This window comes from Lissotriton vulgaris, chromosome 3_2 (assembly GCF_964263255.1).
Source record: "Lissotriton vulgaris chromosome 3_2, aLisVul1.2, whole genome shotgun sequence".
Lineage (NCBI taxonomy): Eukaryota > Metazoa > Chordata > Amphibia > Caudata > Salamandridae > Lissotriton > Lissotriton vulgaris.
Window position 1 is genome coordinate 297,713,960 of NC_141690.1, and position 24,804 is coordinate 297,738,763.

The 24,804-nt window shown below is 55.3% G+C and overlaps 1 protein-coding gene across 1 annotated transcript in view; it reads left to right on the forward strand.

Annotated features, from left to right (window-relative positions):
- Positions 1 to 24,804, forward strand: part of LOC147725752 (NXPE family member 1-like) — a 280,513-nt gene that overhangs the window by 166,615 nt on the left and 89,094 nt on the right. The window contains exon 4 of the mRNA XM_086964425.1: positions 22,484 to 22,545. Coding sequence (XP_086820551.1) covers positions 22,484 to 22,545 — 62 coding nt within the window. The remainder of the gene's footprint in view (positions 1 to 22,483; positions 22,546 to 24,804) is intronic.

The following is a 24,804-nucleotide window of genomic DNA, read 5'->3' on the forward strand; positions in this document are numbered from 1 at the left end:
AGCTTACGTGGGCTTTCAATCTTCATGGTAGACAGTAGAGTACCAAACAAATGTGTTATTCCTAGCCTTACTCTTACAGTGACACAAGATAAAAATAAAAGAAAGGGAAAGATAATCAGCAAAGCCGAAGATAACTTAGTGAACTGGAGGCCGGAAAAAGTCAGCTACAAAAAGAAAACATATAATATAAGGGAAAAAAGTTCATGCAGGGATAGCAGGAATGAAGCAAAAGGCGGATCCATTGTACTTTGCACCAGTGAGTTCATACCCCATTCTCGTTGCCATGGAAGGAAGAATGCAGGTAAAGGTGTCAGAGAAGCGGTATTTCTCACCAGCAACACCAGCCTCCAGGTAGAACCCCTGACCCTGGATCCCAGTGCCAACATTCCAGTGTACCCCAAGAATCTACCCTAAGCCCACAACAATCATAACAAAACCCAGGATACGGGAAATAATAAATAAATATTAGGGTTCACTGGGGTTAGAAGAGCCCTCAGCAGCGTCGCTGGTGGTCTGCGCCTCCTGACCAGCTTCTCCCAGACCCTCAACAACATCCCTCTTCTTGCCCTTGGGTGCAGATGTAAGAAATGGATAATATAAAAAAAACTGTTACCTTGGGACTGTACAGACTACATTAACAAAGTCACAGAGAGAACGCCGACTCATTGTTATCACTGATTCACTATGATGACGGGAGGACAGTCTGCAATGCTTCCTACTTAATCAGGCAAAGTGAGCGCCAATGATGAGTATGATTAGGGAGTGCTGCTCTGACCCTGCTGTGACCCTGCCCATCAGAAACTAGAAACTGGATCACATTATAATATTCCAAAGTAAACTAAACGTATCTTCCCTCTGAGTGTGAGCAGCATGATATTCAGAATTTGTTTAGCTTTGTAGAACACAAACACAGCAAATAATTATTATTACAAGCCCCGAAATCTCAACACCAAGTAGGTTGAACAGGTCCTGTTCGTGTTCCAGGATATGAGGCCAGTGGTGCGTCAGCTTCTGGACGGTCCGCTGAACCTGGCTGGCACACTTCATGCACTGGCGCACCCGCCCACAGCGTAGCCAACGCTCCCCCAGGGGGTATCCGCTGTTGGTCCTGCATCCTGCTAACAGCATAAAGGGAAATGGCGCTGCACAAAAAAGCGAGTCCTGCCACCCCCTCTTCATGAAAGATTGCCCAAGGATGCACACCTGGAAGGCAGCGCCGCCCGCAAATGTGACCGTCCTCCCTCCGTCATGGCTCTGGAAGGGTTAGAAAACAAGCATTTACAATGCAATGGTCTCGGCATCATTAAAGGTAGAGCTTTTGGCACTGCTTATGACATTTCTTTTCTTTTTTTTTTAAATCATCAATAAATGGCATTGTCATTTACATTGTCAATAGCTTAATCGTTAAATAAATGGCATTGTCATTTACAATGCCAATAGCTATACCCTACACAGAGCCACCCTCACACAGACAGAGCCACCCACACATAGAGCCACCTACAAAACAAATAAATGACATTGTCATTTACATTGCCAATAGCACATGAATAGGTTTCAAAATAACTTCTAAACTTCTAAAAATGTATCAAGTGCAATGCATGGGATTCCTTTCATTTCATCACCTTTTTCTTTCATATAGATCATATATTGGAGCATGTATTAAACTGAAGGTATAACAAATTAAAAAGTGCAGGTATCATAGGGAAGGAAAGAGGAGTCGATCCGGTCCATCACCTTGTAACCTAAAAGTACTCTAGTAATAGAGACTGTGGTTTGATTAGCACACTAATCAGATGCTGGTCTCACTGTAAACAATTCAGTTAACTTGGCTGTAGTCTGACTGTGGGCGACCCCTTGGTTGTACGTGGAATCACTGATTCTACATACCAACACTGGTCATGGATTCCAAAAAGCTGTTTAAAGTGTGGCAGACAATTGTTTGGCTGCTTTATAAGCAAAGAGGCAAAAACAACGCTGAATACATTTGAGATCTGAAGACTACAGATAACCATTCAAAACAATCCAATACATCTAAACTGTACATTAGGCGATCTCTCTTTCAGAAACCAATAGGAAGGTTAAAACATGTTTATATCTGCGTTTAATGTGCGTAAGCAAAAGCAGACCCAAGAACATTTTTTTTTCAATCAAGGGCTTAATTTCACCCACACAATACTCGCGGGGGTGGGGGGTGGGGGGGGAGACTCGCGCGGGGGTTAAAAAATAAATTTAAAGAAAACTTATCTGACTGCCCGTGTCCGCGCCAGAGCAGAGGAAGCGGCTCTTGTTTTCGTCGTCAACCGAGGAAACTGCAGGGGACTGAGATCCTATCTGGCATCTGCACGCTGGGGAGCAGCGGGGAGAGCACGGGAGCGGGCACCAGCACGGGTCCCCAGACTGGCTGCTAGAGATACAGCCTTGGCAGTGTGTGGGCGGGGGGAGTGCCGGGTCCTCTGCACCGCTTGTGGGTGGAAAAGCGGCAAGAGCCGATAGCCTCTGAATCAGCACAGCGTGTGTGCAAGGAAGCGGCAGGAGCAATTTGCTTCTCCTTGTGTTGCGTGTGGGCGGTAAAGACAGCAGCTCGGCTCCGAGGCGCTGGGCGGAAGCCCCATCCGCCGTAAGGGAGGAGGCGAGCGGAGCCGAGCAGCTCCTAGGGAGGAGTGAAGAAGTGGACCAAATGCGGTCCGATGTGATTTTTGGCACGACGGAGGAGAGCTGCGGGGGTGGCGGGGGTGGGGGGGAGGGAGGCGAGAGCGCGACGAGGAGGGCAGAGGGAAGGGAGGAGAGGAGCGAAGCCGAGCAGCTTCTAGGGAGGCGAGCAGCTCCAAAAACACCACCACGTTTCTCCGAGGCAAGGAGAAAATGCCTTGGAGAAACGAGCGGCCATTTTCGGATTTGGGGGCGTGTTTTGCTGTCCTGAGTGACGGACAACGTCACGAGCTAAAGAACAGCAAAAATGACGCCCCCAAATCCGAAAAAGACGGGGCTTGTTTGGAATGACTCACTTCTCTTCCAATGGCTGGCCTCTGTTTAGGAAGCCAGCCAATGAAAGCGAACGGAGCTAAGAGGCGGGTCTAAACTGCCCTACTACACAGCATAAGATCTCTTTACATCCGGTTTTGCCTTCGGCAAAACCGGATATACCTCGACCTAAAAAGGAAAAGGAAAGAAGAAGAAAGTAAGGAGAAATAACAAACTACAGAAAGTCATGGAAAACATGAAAGAAATTTCCCTAAAATGTAAAATACACAAAGACACACTCTAACATAAAAAATAAAAATGAGGGGTAGATACATTTTAAAGGGTGAGGAATAAAGAGATAAAAGTGGGATTAAGATTTACCATAATGGAGAGCGGAAGAACAAGATGGCCACGCCCATATGGACTGAGCAGTGCCATTTGCGTGTGATTTGGAACGCGAGGACGCACAAGAGAACTGAGTGGTGCTGTTAGTGTGAGATTTGGACATCAAGAAAGCACACCCCATTCCCATCACAACGTGAATGGGTGCACCAGAAAAATCTGCCCGCAAGCGAAACTCTACATTGAGTTTTTGTGCAACTTCACGGAGTTCCGCAGAGCCGAACTCCGCAAACTGTGCCCGGGCCTAGATTAAGGCAGATTGACTGTGCCAGACTGTGGCAATTTTGAATGGTTATTTATTTTTTTATTTATTTATTGCCATGCCACGCCCATCCAACACAACCTTCTTGCTGCAAATCAGAGAAAGATAGAGAAGGAGAGTGAGAGGCGGCGGGCGAGGGTAATGTAGTATAGGAAAGGAGTGACGTTAGAGCAGAAAGTAGGCGAGGTAGAGAAAGAGAGAGAAAGGTGGAGAGAGGTGATTCATGCTGGATAGAGAGAGACAACATAAGAAGCAGCAGCAGGTTGACAAAGGCTGTAATCAAGAAACAGAGAAGAGAAAAAGAGAGACACTTCTTCAACACAAGCCTCTTGGGAGGTGGGTCCCTCGGCAATTTCCCTTTTGCCTGAGCTGACAATGACGCTGCACTGAGTCACCTGATTCTAAGGGCTGCACCCTCAGGTGTTACTGTTAACCAATGCAATGACATCAGGAGCATTAAAGGCTGAGTTCACTAGAGTGCTTTGAGGTGTGACATGCACTCCCCCCCCCCGACCCTTCAGACCTCGCTGAGCCATCCTTTCATGCTTTGAGGTGTGACCTGCACGCCCCCCCAGAGCTCGCTGAGCCATCCTTTCCATGCTTTGAGGTGTGACATGCCCACCCAGAGCTCGCTGAGCCATCCTTTCCATGCTTTGAGGTGTGACATGCCCCCCCAGAGCTCGCTGAGCCATCCTTTCCATGCTTTGAGGTGTGACACGCCCCCCCCCAGACCTATCTGAGCCATCCTTTCCATGCTTTGAGGTGTGACATGCAACCCCCCAGACCTCGATGAGCCATCCTTTCCATGCTTTGAGGTGTGACATGCCCCACAGAGCTTGCTGAGCCATCCTTTCATGCTTTGAGGTAGGACATGCAAGCCCCCAAGACCTCACTGAGCCATCCTTTCCATGCTTTGAGGTGTGACATGCCCCACAGAGCTCGCTGAGCCATCCTTTCCATGATTCGAGGTGTGACATGCAAGCCCCCCAGACCTCGCTGAGCCATCCTTTCCATGCTTCGAGGTGTGACATGCAAGCCCCCCAGAGCTCGCTGAGCCATCCTTTCCATGCTTTGAGGTGTGACATGCAAGCCCCCCAGAGCTCGCTGAGCCATCCTTTCCAAGCTTTGAGGTGTGACACGCCCCCCAGACATATCTGAGCCATCCTTTCCATGCTTTGAGGTGTGACATACCCCGCCCCCCCAGAGCTCGCTGAGCCATCCTTTCCATGCTTTGAGGTGTGACACGCACGCCCCCCCAGAGCTCTCTGAGCCATCCTTTCATGCTTTGAGGTGTGACATGCCCCCCAAACCTCTCTGAGCCATCCTTTCGATGCTTTGAGGTGTGACATGCAAGCCCCCCAGAGCTCGCTGAGCCATCCTTTCATGCTTTGAGGTGTGACATGCAAGCCTCCCCAGACCTCGCTGAGCCATCCTTTCCATGCTTCGAGGTGTGACATGCAAGCCCCCCAGAGCTCGCTGAGCCATCCTTTCCATGCTTTGAGGTGTGACATGCAAGCCCCCCAGAGCTCGCTGAGCCATCCTTTCCATGCTTTGAGGTGTGACATGCCCCCCCATACCTTGCTGAGCCATCCTTTCCATGCTTTGAGGTGTGACATACCCCCCCCCCCCGAGCTCTCTGAGCCATCCTTTCCATGCTTTGAGGTGTGACATGCCCCCCAGACCTCTCTGAGCCATCCTTTCCATGCTTTGAGGTGTGACAGGCAACCCCCCAGAGCTTGCTGAGCCATCCTTTCCATGCTTTGAGGTGTGACATGCCCCCCAGACCTCTCTGAGCCATCCTTTCCATGCTTTGAGGTGTGACATGCCCCCCAGAGCTCGCTGAGCCATCCTTTCCATGCTTTGAGGTGTGACATGCAAGCCCCCCAGACCTCTCTGAGCCATCCTTTCCATGCTTTGAGGTGTGACATGCCCCCCTCACAGAGCTCGCTGAGCCATCCTTTCCATGCTTTGAGGTGTGACATGCCCCCAGACCTCGCTGAGCCATCCTTTCCATGCTTTGAGGTGTGACACGCACGCCCCCCCAGAGCTCCCTGAGCCATCCTTTCCATGCTTTGAGCTGTGACATTCCCCCCAGACCTCTCTGAGCCATCCTTTCCATGCTTTGAGGTGTGACATGCAACCCCCAGACCTTGCTGAGATATCCTTTCCATGCTTTGAGGTGTGACATGCAACCCCCAGAGCTCGCTGAGCCATCCTTTCCATGCTTTGAGGTGTGACATGCCCCCCAGACCTCGCTGAGCCATACTTTCCATGCTTTGAGGTGTGACATGCCCCCCCAGAGCTCGCTGAGCCATCCTTTCCATGCTTTGAGGTGTGACATGCAAGCCCCCCCAGACCTCGCTGAGCCATCCTTTCCATGCTTCGAGGTGTGACATGCCCCCCAGACCTCACTGAGCCATCCTTTCCATGCTTTTAGGTGTGACATGCCCCCCCCAGACCCCGCTGAGCCATCCTTTCCATGCTTTGAGGTGTGACATCCCCCCCAGAGCTCGCTGAGCCATCCTTTCCATGCTTTGAGGTGTGACATGCAACCCCCAGAGCTCGCTGAGCCATCCTTTCCATGCTTTGAGGTGTGACATGCCCCCCAGACCTTGCTGAGCCATCCTTTCCATGCTTTGAGGTGTGACATGCCCCCCCAGAGCTCGCTGAGCCATCCTTTCCATGCTTTGAGGTGTGACATGCCCCCCAGACCTCGCTGAGCCATCCTTTCCATGCTTTGAGGTGTGGCATGCCCCCCAGACCTCGCTGAGCCATCCTTACCATGCTTTGAGGTGTGACATGCCCCCCCAGAGCTCACTGAGCCATCCTTTCCATGCTTTGAGGTGTGACATGCAAGCCCCCCCAGACCTCGTTGAGCCATCCTTTCCATGCTTCGAGGTGTGACATGCCCCCCAGACCTCACTGAGCCATCCTTTCCATGCTTTGAGGTGTGACATCCCCCCCAGAGCTCGCTGAGCCATCCTTTCCATGCTTTGAGGTGTGACATGCAACCCCCAGAGCTCGCTGAGCCATCCTTTCCATGCTTTGAGGTGTGACATGCCCCCCAGACCTTGCTGAGCCATCCTTTCCATGCTTTGAGGTGTGACATGCCCCCCTAGAGCTCGCTGAGCCATCCTTTCCATGCTTTGAGGTGTGACATGCCCCCAAGACCTCTCTGAGCCATCCTTTCCATGCTTTGAGGTGTGACACGCACGCCCCCCCAGAGCTCGTTGAGCCATCCTTTCCATGCTTTGAGGTGTGACATTCCCCCCAGACCTCTCTGAGCCATCCTTTCCATGCTTTGAGGTGTGACATGCAACCCCCAGACCTCGCTGAGATATCCTTTCAATGCTTTGAGGTGTGACATGCAACCCCCAGAGCTCGCTGAGCCATCCTTTCCATGCTTTGAGGTGTGACATGCCCCCCAGACCTCACTGAGCCATCCTTTCCATGATTTGAGGTGTGACCTGCCCCCCCAGAGCTCGCTGAGCCATCCTTTCCATGCTTTGAGGTGTGACATGCAAGCCCCCCCAGACCTCGCTGAGCTATCCTTTCCATGCTTCGAGGTGTGACATGCCCCCCAGACCTCACTGAGCCATCCTTTCCATGCTTTGAGGTGTGACATGCCCCCCCCCAGACCTCGCTGAGCCATCCTTTCCATGCTGTGAGGTGTGACATCCCCCCCAGAGCTCGCTGAGCCATCCTTTCCATGCTTTGAGGTGTGACACGCACGCCCCCCCAGAGCTCGCTGAGCCATCCTTTCCATGCTTCGAGGTGTGACATGCAAGCCCCCCAGAGCTCGCTGAGCCATCCTTTCCATGCTTTGAGGTGTGACATGCAAGTCCCCCCAGAGCTCGCTGAGCCATCCTTTCCATGCTTTGAGGTGTGACACGCCCCCCAGACCTATCTGAGCCATCCTTTCCATGCTTTGAGGTGTGAGATACCCCGCCCCCCCAGAGCTCGCTGAGCCATCCTTTCCATGCTTTGAGGTGTGACACGCACGCCCCCCAGAGCTCTCTGAGCCATCCTTTCATGCTTTGAGGTGTGACATGCCCCCCAAACCTCTCTGAGCCATCCTTTCCATGCTTTGAGGTGTGACATGCAAGCCCCCCAGAGCTCGCTGAGCCATCCTTTCATGCTTTGAGGTGTGACATGCAAGCCTCCCCAGACCTCGCTGAGCCATCCTTTCCATGCTTCGAGGTATGACATGCAAGCCCCCCGGAGCTCGCTGAGCCATCCTTTCCATGCTTTGAGGTGTGACATGCAAGCCCCCCAGAGCTCGCTGAGCCATCCTTTCCATGCTTTGAGGTGTGACATGCCCCCCCCATACCTCGCTGAGCCATCCTTTCCATGCTTTGAGGTGTGACATACCACCCCCCGAGCTCTCTGAGCCATCCTTTCCATGCTTTGAGGTGTGACATGCCCCCCAGACCTCTCTGAGCCATCCTTTCCATGCTTTGAGGTGTGACATGCAACCCCCCAGAGCTTGCTGAGCCATCCTTTCCATGCTTTGAGGTGTGACATGCCCCCCAGACCTCTCTGAGCCATCCTTTCCATGCTTTGAGGTGTGACATGCCCCCCAGAGCTCGCTGAGCCATCCTTTCCATGCTTTGAGGTGTGACATGCAAGCCCCCCAGACCTCTCGGAGCCATCCTTTCCATGCTTTGAGGTGTGACATGCCCCCCACAGAGCTCGCTGAGCCATCCTTTCCATGCTTTGAGGTGTGACATGCCCCCCAGACCTCGCTGAGCCATCCTTTCCATGCTTTGAGGTGTGACACGCACGCCCCCCCAGAGCTCGCTGAGCCATCCTTTCCATGCTTTGAGGTGTGACATTCCCCCCAGACCTCTCTGAGCCATCCTTTCCATGCTTTGAGGTGTGACATGCAACCCCCAGACCTCGCTGAGATATCCTTTCCATGCTTTGAGGTGTGACATGCAACCCCCAGAGCTCGCTGAGCCATCCTTTCCATGCTTTGAGGTGTGACATGCCCCCCAGACCTCGCTGAGCCATCCTTTCCATGCTTTGAGGTGTGACATGCCCCCCCAGAGCTCGCTGAGCCATCCTTTCCATGCTTTGAGGTGTGACATGCAAGCCCCCCCAGACCTCGCTGAGCCATCCTTTCCATGCTTCGAGGTGTGACATGCCCCCCAGACCTCACTGAGCCATCCTTTCCATGCTTTGAGGTGTGACATGCCCCCCCCAGACCTCTCTGAGCCATCCTTTCCATGCTTTGAGGTGTGACATCCCCCCCAGAGCTCGCTGAGCCATCCTTTCCATGCTTTGAGGTGTGACATGCAACCCCCAGAGCTCGCTGAGCCATCCTTTCCATGCTTTGAGGTGTGACATGCCCCCCAGACCTTGCTGAGCCATCCTTTCCATGCTTTGAGGTGTGACATGCCCCTCCAGAGCTCGCTGAGCCATCCTTTCATGCTTTGAGGTGTGACATGCAAGCCCCCCCAGACCTCGCTGAGCCATCCTTTCCATGCTTCGAGGTGTGTCATGCCCCCCAGACCTCACTGAGCCATCCTTTCCATGCTTTGAGGTGTGACATGCAAGCCCACCAGAGCTCGCTGAGCCATCCTTTCCATGCTTTGAGGTGTGACATGCCCCCTCCCAGACCTCGCTGAGCCATCCTTTCCATGCTTTGAGGTGTGACATCCCCCCCAGAGCTCGCTGAGCCATCCTTTCCATGCTTTGAGGTGTGACATGCCCCCCCAGAGCTCGCTGAGCCATCCTTTCCATGCTTCGAGGTGTGACATGCCCCCAGAGCTCGCTGAGCCATCCTTTCCATGCTTTGAGGTGTGACATACCCCCCCCAGAGCTCACTGAGCCATCCTTCCAATGCTTTGAGGTGTGACATGCCCCCCAGAGCTCGCTGAGCCATCCTTCCCATGCTTTGAGGTGTGACATGCAAGCCCCCCCAGACCTCGCTGAGCCATCCTTTCCATGCTTTGAGGTGTGACATGCCCCCCAGAGCTCGCTGAGCCATCCTTTCCATGCTTTGAGGTGGGACATGCCCCCCCAGACCTCTCTGAGCCATCCTTTCCATGCTTTGAGGTGTGACATGCCCCCCAGAGCTCGCTGAGCCATCCTTTCCATGCTTTGAGGTGTGACATACCCCCCCTCCCCCCAGAGCTCGCTGACCCATCCTTTCCATGCTTTGAGGTGTGACACACACGCCCCCCCAGACCTCTTTGAGCCATCCTTTCCATGCTTTGATGTCATGCAAGCCCCCCCAGACCTCGCTGAGCCATCCTTTCCATGCTTTGAGGTGTGACATGCAACCCCCCAGAGCTCGCTGAGCCATCCTTTCCATGCTTTGAGGTGTGACATGCCCCCCAGACCTCGCTGAGCCATCCTTTCCATGCTTTGAGGTGTGACATGCCCCCTTAGACCGCGCTGAGGCATCCTTTCCATGCTTTGAGGTGTGACATGCCCCCCCCAGACCTATCTGAGCCATCCTTTCCATGCTTTGAGGTGTGACACGCATGCCCCCCCAGACCTACCTGAGCCATCCTTTCCATGCTTTGAGGTGTGGCATGCAAGCCCCCACGAGCTTGCTGAGCCCTCCTTTCCATGCTTTGAGGTGTGACATGCCCCCCCAGAGCTCGCTGAGCCATCCTTTCCATGCTTTGAGGTGTGACATGCCCCCCAAACCTCTCTGAGCCATCCTTTCCATGCTTTGAGGTGTGACATGCAAGCCCCCCAGACCTCTCTGAGCCATCCTTTTCATGCTTTGAGGTGTGACATGCCCCCCAAACCTCTCTGAGCCATCCTTTCCATGCTTTGAGGTGTGACATGCAACCCCCCAAACCTCTCTGAGCCATCCTTTCCATGCTTTGAGGTGTGACATGCAACCCCCCAGAGCTCGCTGAGCCATCCTTTCCATGCTTTGAGGTGTGACATGCCCCCCCAGACCTCTCTGAGCCATCCTTTCATGCTTTGAGGTGTGACATGCCCCCTCAGACCTCGCTGAGCCATCCTTTCCATGCTTTGAAGTGTGACATGCCCCCTAGACCGCGCTGAGCCATCCTTTCCATGCTTTGAGGTGTGACATGCCCCCCCAGACCTCTCTGAGCCATCCTTTCATGCTTTTTAGGTGTGACATGCACCCCCCCACAGCTCGCTGAGCCATCCTTTCCATGCTTTGAGGTGTGACATGCCCCCCAGACCTCACTGAGCCATCCTTTCATGCTTTGAGGTGTGACATGCCCCCCCAGAGCTCGCTGAGCCATCCTTTCCATGCTTTGAGGTGTGACATGCCCCCCAGACCTCACTGAGCCATCCTTTCATGCTTTGAGGTGTGACATGCCCCCCAGAGCTCGCTGAGCCATCCTTTCCATGCTTTGAGGTGTGACATGCAAGCCCCCCAGACCTCTCTGAGCCATCCTTTCCATGCTTTGAGGTGTGACATGCCCCCCAGAGCTCGCTGAGCCATCCTTTCCATGCTCTGAGGTGTGACATGCCCCCCAGACCTCTCTGAGCCATCCTTTCATGCTTTGAGGTGTGACATGCCCCCCCAGACCTCTCTGAGCCATCCTTTCATGCTTTGAGGTGTGAGATGCACCCCCCCAGAGCTTGCTGAGCCATCCTTTCCATGCTTTGAGGTGTGACATGCCCCCCCAAAGCTCGCTGAGCCATCCTTTCCATGCTTTGAGGTGTGACATGCAAGCCCCCCAGACCTCTCTGAGCCATCCTTTCCATGCTTTGAGGTGTGACATGCCCCCCAGAGCTCGCTGAGCGATCCTTTCCATGCTTTGAGGTGTGACATGCCCCCCAGACCTCTCTGAGCCATCCTTTCATGCTTTGAGGTGTGACATGCCCCCCCAGACCTCTCTGAGCCATCCGTTCATGCTTTGAGGTGTGACATGCACCCCCCCAGAGCTCGCTGAGCCATCCTTTCCATGCTTTGAGGTGTGACATGCCCCCCCAGAGCTCACTGAGCCATCCTTTCCATGCTTTGAGGTGTGACATGCCCCCCAGACCTCACTGAGCCATCCTTTCATGCTTTGAGGTGTGACATGCCCCCCCTGAGCTCGCTGAGCCATCCTTTCCATGCTTTGAGGTGTTACATGCCCCCCAGAGCTCGCTGAGCCATCCTTTCCATGCTTTGAGATGTGACATGCCCCCCAGACCTCTCTGAGCCATCCTTTCCATGCTTTGAGGTGTGACATGCAAGCCCCCCAGACCTCGCTGAGCCATCCTGTCCATGCTTTGAGGTGTTACATGCCCCCCAGAGCTCGCTGAGCCATCCTTTCCATGCTTTGAGGTGTGACATGCCCCCCAGAGCTCGCTGAGCCATCCTTTCCATGCTTTGAGGTGTGACATGCAAGCCCCCCAGACCTCGCTGAGCCATCCTTTCCATGCTTTGAGGTGTGACATGCAAGCCCCCCCAGACCTCGCTGATCCATCCTTTCCATGCTTTGAGGTGTGACATGCAAGCCACCCAGACCTCGCTGAGCCATCCTTTCCATGCTTTGAGGTGTGACATGCAAGCCCCCACAGACCTCTCTGAGCCATCCTTTCCCAGCTTTGAGGTGTGACATGCCCCCCCCCCAGGGCTCGCTGAGCCATCCTTTCCATGCTTTGAGGTGTGTCACATGCCCCCCAGAGCTCGCTGAGCCATCCTTTCCATGCTTTGAGGTGTAACATCCCCCCCCCAGAGCTTGCTGACCCATCCTTCCCATGCTTTGAGGTGTGACATGCACCCCCCAGAGCTCGCTGACCCATCCTTCCCATGCTTTGAGGTGTTACATGCCCCCCCAGACCTCGCAGAGCCATCCTTTCCATGCTTTGAGGTGTGACATGCAAGTCCCCCAGAGCTCGCTGAGCCATCCTTCCCATGCTTTGAGGTGTGACATGCCCCCCAGAGCTCGCTGAGCCATCCTTCCCATGCTTTGAGGTGTGACATGCCCCCCAGAGATCGCTGAGCCATCCTTTCCATGCTTTGAGGTGTGACATGCAAGCCCCCCAGACCTCTCTGAGCCATCCTTTCCATGCTTTGAGGTGTGACATGCCCCCCAGAGCTCGCTGAGCCATCCTTTCCATGCTTTGAGGTGTGACATGCCCCCCAGACCTCTCTGAGCCATCCTTTCATGCGTTGAGGTGTGACATGCAAGCCCCCCAGAGCTGGCTGAGCCATCCTTTCCATGCTTTGAGGTGTGACATGCCCCCCCAGAGCTCGCTGAGCCATCCTTTCATGCTTTGAGGTGTGACATGCCCCCCAGAGCTCGCTGAGCCATCCTTTCCATGCTTTGAGGTGTGACACACCCCCCAGACCTCGCTGAGCCATCCTGTCCATGCTTTGAGGTGTTACATGCCCCCCAGACCTCTCTGAGCCATCCTTTCATGCTTTGAGGTGTGACATGCCCCCCAGACCTCTCTGAGCCATCCTTTCATGCTTTGAGGTGTGACAAGCACCACCCCAGAGCTCGCTGAGCCATCCTTTCCATGCTTTGAGGTGTGACATACCCCCCAGAGCTCGCTGAGCCATCCTTTCCATGCTTTGAGGTGTGACATGCCCCCCAGACCTCGCTGAGCCATCCTTTCCATGCTTTGAGGTGTGACACGCACGCCCCCCCCAGAGCTCGCTGAGCCATCCTTTCCATGCTTTGAGTGTGACATGCCCCCCCCCAGAGCTCTCTGAGCCATCCTTTCCATGCTTTGAGGTGTGACATGCCCCCTTAGACCGCGCTGAGCCATCCTTTCCATGCTTTGAGGTGTGACATGCCCCCCCAGACCTATCTGAGCCATCCTTTCCATGCTTTGAGGTGTGACACGCACGCCCCCCCAGAGCTCTCTGAGCCATCCTTTCATGCTTTGAGGTGTGACATGCCCCCCAAACCTCTCTGAGCCATCCTTTCCATGCTTTGAGGTGTGACATGCAAGCCCCCCAGAGCTCGCTGAGCCACCCTTTCATGCTTTGAGGTGTGACATACAAGCCTCCCCAGACCTCGCTGAGCCATCCTTTCCATGCTTCGAGGTATGACATGCAAGCCCCCCAGAGCTCGCTGAGCCATCCTTTCCATGCTTTGAGGTGTGACATGCAAGCCCCCCAGAGCTCGCTGAGCCATCCTTTCCATGCTTTGAGGTGTGACATGCCCCCCATACCTCGCTGAGCCATCCTTTCCATGCTTTGAGGTGTGACATACCACCCCCCGAGCTCTCTGAGCCATCCTTTCCATGCTTTGAGGTGTGACATGCCCCCCAGACCTCTCTGAGCCATCCTTTCCATGCTTTGAGGTGTGACATGCAACCCCCCAGAGCTTGCTGAGCCATCCTTTCCATGCTTTGAGGTGTGACATGCCCCCCAGACCTCTCTGAGCCATCCTTTCCATGCTTTGAGGTGTGACATGCCCCCCAGAGCTCGCTGAGCCATCCTTTCCATGCTTTGAGGTGTGACATGCAAGCCCCCCAGACCTCTCTGAGCCATCCTTTCCATGCTTTGAGGTGTGACATGCCCCCCCCACAGAGCTCGCTGAGCCATCCTTTCCATGCTTTGAGGTGTAACATGCCCCCCAGACCTCGCTGAGCCATCCTTTCCATGCTTTGAGGTGTGACACGCACGCCCCCCCAGAGCTCGCTGAGCCATCCTTTCCATGCTTTGAGGTGTGACATTCCCCCCAGACCTCTCTGAGCCATCCTTTCCATGCTTTGAGGTGTGACATGCAACCCCCAGACCTCGCTGAGATATCCTTTCCATGCTTTGAGGTGTGACATGCAACCCCCAGAGCTCGCTGAGCCATCCTTTCCATGCTTTGAGGAGTGACATGCCCCCCAGACCTCGCTGAGCCATCCTTTCCATGCTTTGAGGTGTGACATGCCCCCCCAGAGCTCGCTGAGCCATCCTTTCCATGCTTTGAGGTGTGACATGCAAGCCCCCCCAGACCTCGCTGAGCCATCCTTTCCATGCTTCGAGGTGTGACATGCCCCCCAGACCTCACTGAGCCATCCTTTCCATGCTTTGAGGTGTGACATGCCCCCCCAGACCTCGCTGAGCCATCCTTTCCATGCTTTGAGGTGTGACATCCCCCCCAGAGCTCGCTGAGCCATCCTTTCCATGCTTTGAGGTGTGACATGCAACCCCCAGAGCTCGCTGAGCCATCCTTTCCATGCTTTGAGGTGTGACATGCCCCCCAGACCTTGCTGAGCCATCCTTTCCATGCTTTGAGGTATGACATGCCCCCCCAGAGCTCGCTGAGCCATCCTTTCATGCTTTGAGGTGTGACATGCAAGCCCCCCCAGACCTCGCTGAGCCATCCTTTCCATGCTTCGGGGTGTGACATGCCCCCCAGACCTCACTGAGCCATCCTTTCCATGCTTTGAGGTGTGACATGCAAGCCCCCCAGAGCTCACTGAGCCATCCTTTCCATGCTTTGAGGTGTGACATGCCCCCTCCCAGTCCTCGCTGAGCCATCCTTTCCATGCTTTGAGGTGTGACATCCCCCCCAGAGCTCGCTGAGCCATCCTTTCCATGCTTTGAGGTGTGACATGCCCCCCCCAGAGCTCGCTGAGCCATCCTTTCCATGCTTCGAGGTGTGACATGCCCCCAGAGCTCGCTGAGCCATCCTTTCCATGCATTGAGGTGTGACATACCCCCCCCAGAGCTCGCTGAGCCATCCTTCCAATGCTTTGAGGTGTGATATGCCCCCCAGAGCTCGCTGAGCCATCCTTCCCATGCTTTGAGGTGTGACATGCAAGCCCCCCCAGACCTCGCTGAGCCATCCTTTCCATGCTTTGAGGTGTGACATGCCCCCCAGAGCTCGCTGAGCCATCCTTTCCATGCTTTGAGGTGTGACATGCCCCCCCAGACCTCTCTGAGCCATCCTTTCCATGCTTTGAGGTGTGACATGCCCCCCGGAGCTCGCTGAGCCATCCTTTCCATGCTTTGAGGTGTGACACACACGCCCCCCCAGACCTCTTTGAGCCATCCTTTCCATGCTTTGATGTCATGCAAGCCCCCCAGACCTCGCTGAGCCATCCTTTCCATGCTTTGAGGTGTGACATGCAACCCCCCAGAGCTCGCTGAGCCATCCTTTCCATGCTTTGAGGTGTGACATGCCCCCCCAGACCTCGCTGAGCCATCCTTTCCATGCTTTGAGGTGTGACATGCCCCCTTAGACCGCGCTGAGCCATCCTTTCCATGCTTTGAGGTGTGACATGCCCCCCCAGACCTATCTGAGCCATCCTTTCCATGCTTTGAGGTGTGACACGCATGCCCCCCCAGACCTATCTGAGCCATCCTTTCCATGCTTTGAGGTGTGACATGCCCCCCCAGACCTCTCTGAGCCATCCTTTCATGCTTTGAGGTGTGACATGCACGCCCCCACGAGCTTGCTGAGCCCTCCTTTCAATGCTTTGAGGTGTGACATGCCCCCCCAGAGCTCGCTGAGCCATCCTTTCCATGCTTTGAGGTGTGACATGCCCCCCAAACCTCTCTGAGCCATCCTTTCCATGCTTTGAGGTGTGACATGCAAGCCCCCCAGACCTCTCTGAGCCATCCTTTTCATGCTTTGAGGTGTGACATGCCCCCCCAGAGCTCGCTGAGCCATCCTTTCATGCTTTGAGGTGTGACATGCCCCCCCAGAGCTCGCTGAGCCATCCTTTCCATGCTTTGAGGTGTGACATGCCCCCCAGACCTCTCTGAGCCATCCTTTCATGCTTTGAGGTGTGACATGCCCCCCCAGAGCTCGCTGAGCCATCCTGTCCATGCTTTGAGGTGTTACATGCCCCCCAGAGCTCGCTGAGCCATCCTTTCCATGCTTTGAGGTGTGACATGCAAGCCCCCCAGACCTCTCTGAGCCATCCTTTCCATGCTTTGAGGTGTGACATGCCCCCCAGACCTCTCTGAGCCATCCTTTCATGCTTTGAGGTGTGACATGCAACCCCCCAGAGCTCGCTGAGCCATCCTTTCCATGCTTTGAGGTGTGACATGCCCCCCCAGACCTCTCTGAGCCATCCTTTCATGCTTTGAGTTGTGACATGCCCCCCCAGACCTCGCTGAGCCATCCTTTCCATGCTTTGAGGTGTGACATGCCCCCCTAGACCGCGCTGAGCCATCCTTTCCATGCTTTGAGGTGTGACATGCCCCCCCAGACCTCTCTGAGCCATCCTTTCATGCTTTGAGGTGTGACATGCCCCCCTAGACCGCGCTGAGCCATCCTTTCCATGCTTTGAGGTGTGACATGCAAGCCCCCCAGACCTCTCTGAGCCATCCTTTCCATGCTTTGAGGTGTGACATGCCCCCCTAGACCGCGCTGAGCCATCCTTTCCATGCTTTGAGGTGTGACATGCAAGCCCCCCAGACCTCTCTGAGCCATCCTTTCCATGCTTTGAGGTGTGACATGCCCCCCAGAGCTCGCTGAGCCATCCTTTCCATGCTTTGAGGTGTGACATGCCCCCCCCAGACCTCTCTGAGCCATCCTTTCATGCTTTGAGGTGTGACATGCCCCCCCAGACCTCTCTGAGCCATCCTTTCATGCTTTGAGGTGTGAGATGCACCCCCCCAGAGCTTGCTGAGCCATCCTTCCCATGCTTTGAGGTGTGACATGCCCCCCCAAAGCTCGCTGAGCCATCCTTTCCATGCTTTGAGGTGTGACATGCAAGCCCCCCAGACCTCTCTGAGCCATCCTTTCCATGCTTTGAGGTGTGACATGCCCCCCAGAGCTCGCTGAGCGATCCTTTCCATGCTTTGAGGTGTGACATGCCCCCCCAGACCTCTCTGAGCCATCCTTTCATGCTTTGAGGTGTGACATGCCCCCCAGACCTCTCTGAGCCATCCTTTCATGCTTTGACGTGTGACATGCACCCCCCCAGAGCTCGCTGAGCCATCCTTTCCATGCTTTGAGGTGTGACATGCCCCCCAGAGCTCACTGAGCCATCCTTTCCATGCTTTGAGGTGTGACATGCCCCCCAGACCTCACTGAGCCATCCTTTCATGCTTTGAGGTGTGACATGCCCCCCCCAGAGCTCGCTGAGCCATCCTTACCATGCTTTGAGGTGTTACATGCCCCCCAGAGCTCGCTGAGCCATCCTTTCCATGCTTTGAGATGTGACATGCCCCCCAGACCTCTCTGAGCCATCCTTTCCATGCTTTGAGGTGTGACATGCAAGCCCCCCAGACCTCGCTGAGCCATCCTGTCCATGCTTTGAGGTGTTACATGCCCCCCAGAGCTCGCTGAGCCATCCTTTCCATGCTTTGAGGTGTGACATGCCCCCCAGAGCTCGCTGAGCCATCCTTTCATGCTTTGAGGTGTGACATGCAAGCCCCCCAGACCTCGCTGAGCCATCCTTTCCATGCTTTGAGGTGTGACATGCAAGCCCCCCCAGACCTCGCTGAGCCATCCTTTCCATGCTTTGAGGTGTGACATGCAAGCCCCCCAGACCTCGCTGAGCCATCCTTTCCATGCTTTGAGGTGTGACATGCAAGCCCCCACAGACCTCTCTGAGCCATCCTTTCCCAGCTTTGAGGTGTGACATGCCCCCCCCAGGGCTCGCTGAGCCATCCTTTCCATGCTTTGAGGTGTGACATGCCCCCCAGAGCTCGCTGAGCCATCCTTTCCATGCTTTGAGGTGTGACATGCCCCCCCCCAGAGCTTGCTGACCCATCCTTCCCATGCTTTGAGGTGTGACATGCACCCCCCCAGAGCTCGCTGACCCATCCTTCCCATGCTTTGAGGTGTTACATGCCCCCCCAGACCTCGCAGAGCCATCCTTTCCATGCTTTGAGGTGTGACATGCAAGTCCCCCAGAGCTCGCTGAGCCATCCTTCCCATGCTTTGAGGTGTGACATGCCCCCCAGAGCTCGCTGAGCCATCCTTCCCATGCTTTGAGGTGTGACATGCCCCCCAGAGCTCGCTGAGCCATCCTTTAGAAGCTTTGAGGTGTGACATGCAAGCCCCCCAGACCTCTCTGAGCCATCCTTTCCATGCTTTGAGGTGTGACATGCGCCCCAGAGCTCGCTGAGCCATCCTTTCCATGCTTTGAGGTGTGACATGCCCCCCAGACCTCTCTGAGCCATCCTTTCATGCTTTGAGGTGTGACATGCAAGCCCCCCAGAGCTCGCTGAGCCATCCTTTCCATGCTTTGAGGTGTGACATGCCCCCCCAGAGCTCGCTGAGCCATCCTTTCATGCTTTGAGGTGTGACATGCCCCCCCAGAGCTCGCTGAGCCATCCTTTCCATGCTTTGAGGTGTGACACACCCCCCAGACCTCGCTGAGCCATCCTGTCCATGCTTTGAGGTGTTACATGCCCCCCAGACCTCTTTGAGCCATCCTTTCATGCTTTGAGGTGTGACATGCCCCCCAGACCTCTCTGAGCCATCCTTTCATGCTTTGAGGTGGGACATGCACCACCCCAGAGCTCGCTGAGCCATCCTTTCCATGCTTTGAGGTGTGACATACCCCCCAGAGCTCGCTGAGCCATCCTTTCCATGCTTTGAGGTGTGACATGCCCCCCAGACCTCGCTGAGCCATCCTTTCCATGCTTTGAGGTGTGACACGCACGCCCCCCTAGAGCTCGCTGAGCCATCCTTTCCATGCTTTGAGGTGTGACATGCCCCCCCCCAGAGCTCTCTGAGCCATCCTTTCCATGCTTTGAGGTGTGACATGCCCCCCAGACCTCGCTAAGCCATCCTTTCCATGCTTTGAGGTGTGACACGCACGCCCCCCCAGAGCTCGCTGAGCCATCCTTTCCATGCTTTGAGGTGTGACATGCCCCCCAGACCTCTCTGAGCCATCCATTACATGCTTTGAGGTGTGACATGCCCCCCAGAGCTCGCTGAGCCATCCTTTCCATGCTTTGAGAAGTGACATACTACCCCCAGAGCTCTCTGAGCCATTCTTTCCATGCTTTGAGGTGTGACATGCCCCCCAGAGCTCGCTGAGCCATCCTTTCATGCTTTGAGGTGTGACATGCAAGCCCCCCAGAGCTCGCTGAGCCATCCTTTCATGCTTTGAGGTGTGACATGCAATCCCCCCAGAGCTCGCTGAGCCATCTTTCCATGCTTCGAGGTGTGACATGCCCCCCCAGAGCTCGCTGAGCCATCCTTTCCATGCTTCGAGGTGTGACATGCCCCCCCAGAGCTCGCTGAGCCATCCTTTCCATGCTTTTTAGGTGTGACATGCCCCCCAGAGCTCGCTGAGCCATCCTTTCCATGCTTTGAGGTGTGACACACATGCCCCCCCAGACCTCTCTGAGCCATCCTTTCCATGCTTTGAGGTGTGACATGCCCCCCAGAGCTCGCTGAGCCATCCTTTCCATGCTTTTTAGGTGTGACATGCCGCCCCAGAGCTCGCTGAGTCATCTTTTCCATGCTTTGAGGTGTGACATGCCCCACAGAGCTCGCTGAGTCATCCTTTCCATGCTTTGAGGTGTGACATGCCCCCCAGAATTCGCTGAGTCATCCTTTCCATGCTTTGAGGTGTGACATGCAAGCCCCCCAGAGCTCGTTGAGCCATCCTTTCATGCTTTGAGGTGTGACATGCAAGCCCCCCAGAGCTCGCTGAGCCATCCTTTCCATGCTTCGAGGTGTGACATGCAAGCCCCCAGAGCTCGCTGAGCCATCCTTTCCATGCTTTTTAGGTGTGACATGCCCCCCCAGAGCTCGCAGAGTCATCCTTTCCATGCTTTGAGGTGTGACATGCCCCCCAGAGCTCGCTGAGCCATCCTTTCCATGCTTTGAGGTGTGACATGCCCCCCAGAGCTCGCTGTGCCATCCTTTCATGCTTTGAGGTGTGACATGCAAGCCCCCCAGAGCTCGCTGAGCCATCCTTTCCATGCTTCGAGGTGTGACATGCAAGCCCCCAGACCTCGCTGAGCCATCCTTTCCATGCTTTGAGGTGTGACATGCACCCCCCCAGAGCTCGCTGAGCCATCCTTTCCATGCTTTGAGGTGTGACATACCCCCCAGAGCTCGCTGAGCCATCCTTTCCATGCTTTGAGGTGTGACATGCCCCCCAGACCTCGCTGAGCCATCCTTTCCATGCTTTGAGGTGTGACACGCACGCCCCCCCAGAGCTCGCTGAGCCATCCTTTCCATGCTTTGAGGTGTGACATGCCCCCCCCAGAGCTCTCTGAGCCATCCTTTCCATGCTTTGAGGTGTGACATGCCCCCCAGACCTCGCTAAGCCATCCTTTCCATGCTTTGAGGTGTGACACGCAAGCCCCCCCAGAGCTCGCAGAGCCATCCTTTCCATGCTTTGAGGTGTGACATGCCCCCCAGACATCTCTGAGCCATCCTTTACATGCTTTGAGGTGTGACATGCCCCCCAGAGCTCGCTGAGCCATCCTTTCCATGCGTTGAGGTGTGACATACCCCCCAGAGCTCTCTGAGCCATCCTTTCCATGCTTTGAGGTGTGACATGCCCCCCAGAGCTCGCTGAGCCATCCTTTCATGCTTTGAGGTGTGACATGCAAGCCCCCCAGAGCTCGCTGAGCCATCCTTTCATGCTTTGAGGTGTGACATGCAAGCCCCCCAGAGCTCGCTGAGCCATCCTTTCCATGCTTCCAGGTGTGACATGCCCCCCCAGAGCTCCCTGAGCCATCCTTTCCATGCTTCGAGGTGTGACATGCCCCCCCAGAGCTCGCTGAGCCATCCTTTCCATGCTTTTTAGGTGTGACATGCCCCCCAGAGCTCGCTGAGCCATCCTTTCCATGCTTTGAGGTGTGACACGCATGCCCCCCCAGACCTCTCTGAGCCATCCTTTCCATGCTTTGAGGTGTGACATGCCCCCCCAGAGCTCGCTGAGCCATCCTTTCCATGCTTTTTAGGTGTGACATGCCCCCCCCCCAGAGCTCGCTGAGTCATCCTTTCCATGCTTTGAGGTGTGACATGCCCCCCAGAGCTCGCTGAGTCATCCTTTCCATGCTTTGAGGTGTGACATGCCCCCCAGAATTCGCTGAGTCATCCTTTCCATGCTTTGAGGTGTGACATGCAAGCCCCCCAGAGCTCACTGAGCCATCCTTTCATGCTTTGAGGTGTGACATGCAAGCCCCCCAGAGCTCGCTGAGCCATCCTTTCCATGCTTCGAGGTGTGACATGCAAGCCCCCAGAGCTCGCTGAGCCATCCTTTCCATGCTTTTTAGGTGTGACATGCCCCCCCAGAGCTCGCTGAGTCATCCTTTCCATGCTTTGAGGTGTGACATGCCCCCCAGAGCTCGCTGAGCCATCCTTTCCATGCTTTGAGGTGTGACATGCCCCCCAGAGCTCGCTGAGCCATCCTTTCATGCTTTGAGGTGTGACATGCAAGCCCTCCAGAGCTCGCTGAGCCATCCTTTCCATGCTTCGAGGTGTGACATGCAAGCCCCCAGACCTCGCTGAGCCATCCTTTCCATGCTTTGAGGTGTGACATGCACCCCCCCAGAGCTCGCTGAGCCATCCTTTCCATGCTTTGAGGTGTGACATGCCCCCCCAGAGCTCGCTGAGCCATCCTTTCCATGCGTTTTAGGTGTGACATGCCCCCCAGAGCTCGCTGAGTCATCCTTTCCATGCTTTGAGGTGTGACACGCCCCCCAGACCTCGCTGAGCCATCCTTTCCATGCTTCGAGGTGTGACATGCCCCCCCAGACCTATCTGAGCCATCCTTTCCATGCTTTGAGGTGTGACACGCATGCCCCCCCAGACCTATCTGAGCCATCCTTTCCATGCTTTGAGGTGTGACATGCCCCCCCCCAGAGCTCACTGAGTCATCCTTTCCATGCTTTGAGGTGTGACACGCATGCCCCCCCAGACCTATCTGAGCCATCCTTTCCATGCTTTGAGGTGTGACATGCCCCCCCAGAGCTCGCTGAACCATCCTTTCATGCTTTGAGGCCTCTCATTTTCTCAGTAATCTTTCTTTTCTCTTGCTTTCCAGGTCTCGCATCCGGGCAGTCATCCCTCACGGCTTACAAGACCTCGGTGTTCTTAAGTGCTCAAGTGAGTCTTCTTTCTAAAAACTTGTTGAGCAGCTGTAATTATTTGATATATTTATCTCACCAGCGATGTGAGGGAGGAATGCGAGGCTAAACCAGAGAGCTCTGATGTGAGTGAATGAACAGTTGTATTTGCATTTGAGTAAATGTAATGAGTTATTCAGTCAGTTTTAAATTGAATTACGTTGCCTCCAGTGGTTTATGGCATGTCTGAATATGTGCTGCTGACATTGGAAGACAGAAGGCAACGGCTGAGGCTCCAAGACAGACCTGCAGTCCCCACACAGCTCACCTGGGGCCAGGGGTGAGCCCCAGGACCTCAGCATCACTGATACTGCTTCTATGAGCTGCAGACTCCCTGCACAGCTCACCTGGGGGCCAGGATGAACCCCATGACTTCAGCATCACTGATTCTGCTTCTATGAGCTGCACTCCCTGCACAGCACACCTGGGGTCAGTGATGAGCCCCATGACCTCAGCATCACTGATACTGCTTCTATGAGCAGCAGACTCCCTGCACAGCTCACCTGGGGGCCAGGGAGTCACCCCATGACTGCAGCATCACTGATACTGCTTCTATGAGCTGTGGACTCCCTGCACAGCTCACCTAGGGCCAGGGGTGAGCCCCAGGACCTCAGCATCACTGATGCTGCTTCTATGAGCTGTGGACTCCCTGCACAGCTCACCTGGGGCCAGGGGTGAGCCCCAGGACCTCAGCATCACTGATACTGCTTCTATAAGCTGTGGACTCCCTGCACAGCTCACCTGGGGCCAGTTGTGAGCCCCAGGACCTCAGCATCACTGATGCTGCTTCTATGAGCTGCAGACTCCCTGCACAGCTCACCTGGGGGCAGGGGTGAGCCCCATGACCTCAGCATCACCGATAATGCTTCTATGAGCTGCAGACTCCCTGCACAGCTCACCTGGGGCCAGGGGTGAGCCCCATGACCTCAGCATCACTGATACTGCTTCTATAGCTGCAGACTCCCTGCACAGCTCACCTGGGGGCAGGGGTGAGCCCCATGACCTCAGCATCACTGATACTGCTTCTATGAGCTGCAGACTCCCTGCACAGCTCACCTGGGGCCAGGGGTGAGCCCCAGGACCTCAGCATCACTGATACTGCTTCTATGAGCTGCAGACTCCCTGCACAGCTCACCTGAGGGCTGCGGTGAGCCCCATGACCTCAGCACCCCTGATACTGCTTCTATGAGCTGCAAACTCCCTGCACAGCTCACCTGGGGGCTGGGATGAGCCCCAGGACCTCAGCATCACTGATGCGGCTTCTATGAGCTGCAAACTCCCTGCACCGCTCACCTGGGGCCAGGGGTGAGCCCCAGGACCTCAGCATCACTGATACTGCTTCTATGAGCTGCAGACTCCCTGCACAGCTCACCTGGGGGCTGGGATGAGCCCCATGACCTCAGCATCACTGATACTGCTTCCATGAGCTGCAGACTCCCTGCACAGCTCACTTGGGGCCAGGGGTGAGCCCCATGACCTCAGCATCACTGATACTGCTTCCATGAGCTGCAGACTCCCTGCACAGCTCACCTGGGGGCAGGGGTGAGCCCCATGACCTCAGCATCACTGATTCTGCTTCTATGAGCTGCACTCCCTGCACAGCACACCTGGGGGCAGTGATGAGCCCCATGACCTCAGCATCACTGATACTGCTTCTATGAGCTGCAGACTCCCTGCACAGCTCACCTGGGGGCAGGGATGAACCCCATGACTTCAGCATCACTGATGCTGCTTCCATGAGCTGCACTCCCTGCACAGCTCACCTGGGGGCAGGGATGAACCCCATGACTTCAGCATCACTGATACTGCTTCTATGAGCTGCAGACTCCCTGCACAGCTCACCTGGGGGCAGGGATGAACCCCATGACTGCAGCATCACTGATACTGCTTCTATGAGCTGCAGACTCCCTGCACAGCTCACCTGGGGCCGGGATGAGCCCCATGACCTCAGCATCACTGATACTGCTTTTATGAGCTGCAGACTCCCTGCACAGCTTACCTGGGGCCAGGGATGAGCCCCATGACTTCAGCATCACTGATACTGCTTCTATGAGCTGCAGACTCCCTGCACAGCTTACCTGGGGCCAGGGATGAGCCCCATGACTTCAGCATCACTGATACTGCTTCTATGAGCTGCAGACTCCCTGCACCGCTCACCTGGGGGCCAGGGGTGAACCCCAGGACCTCAGCATCACTGATACTGCTTCTATGATCTGCAGACTCCCTGCACCGCTCACCT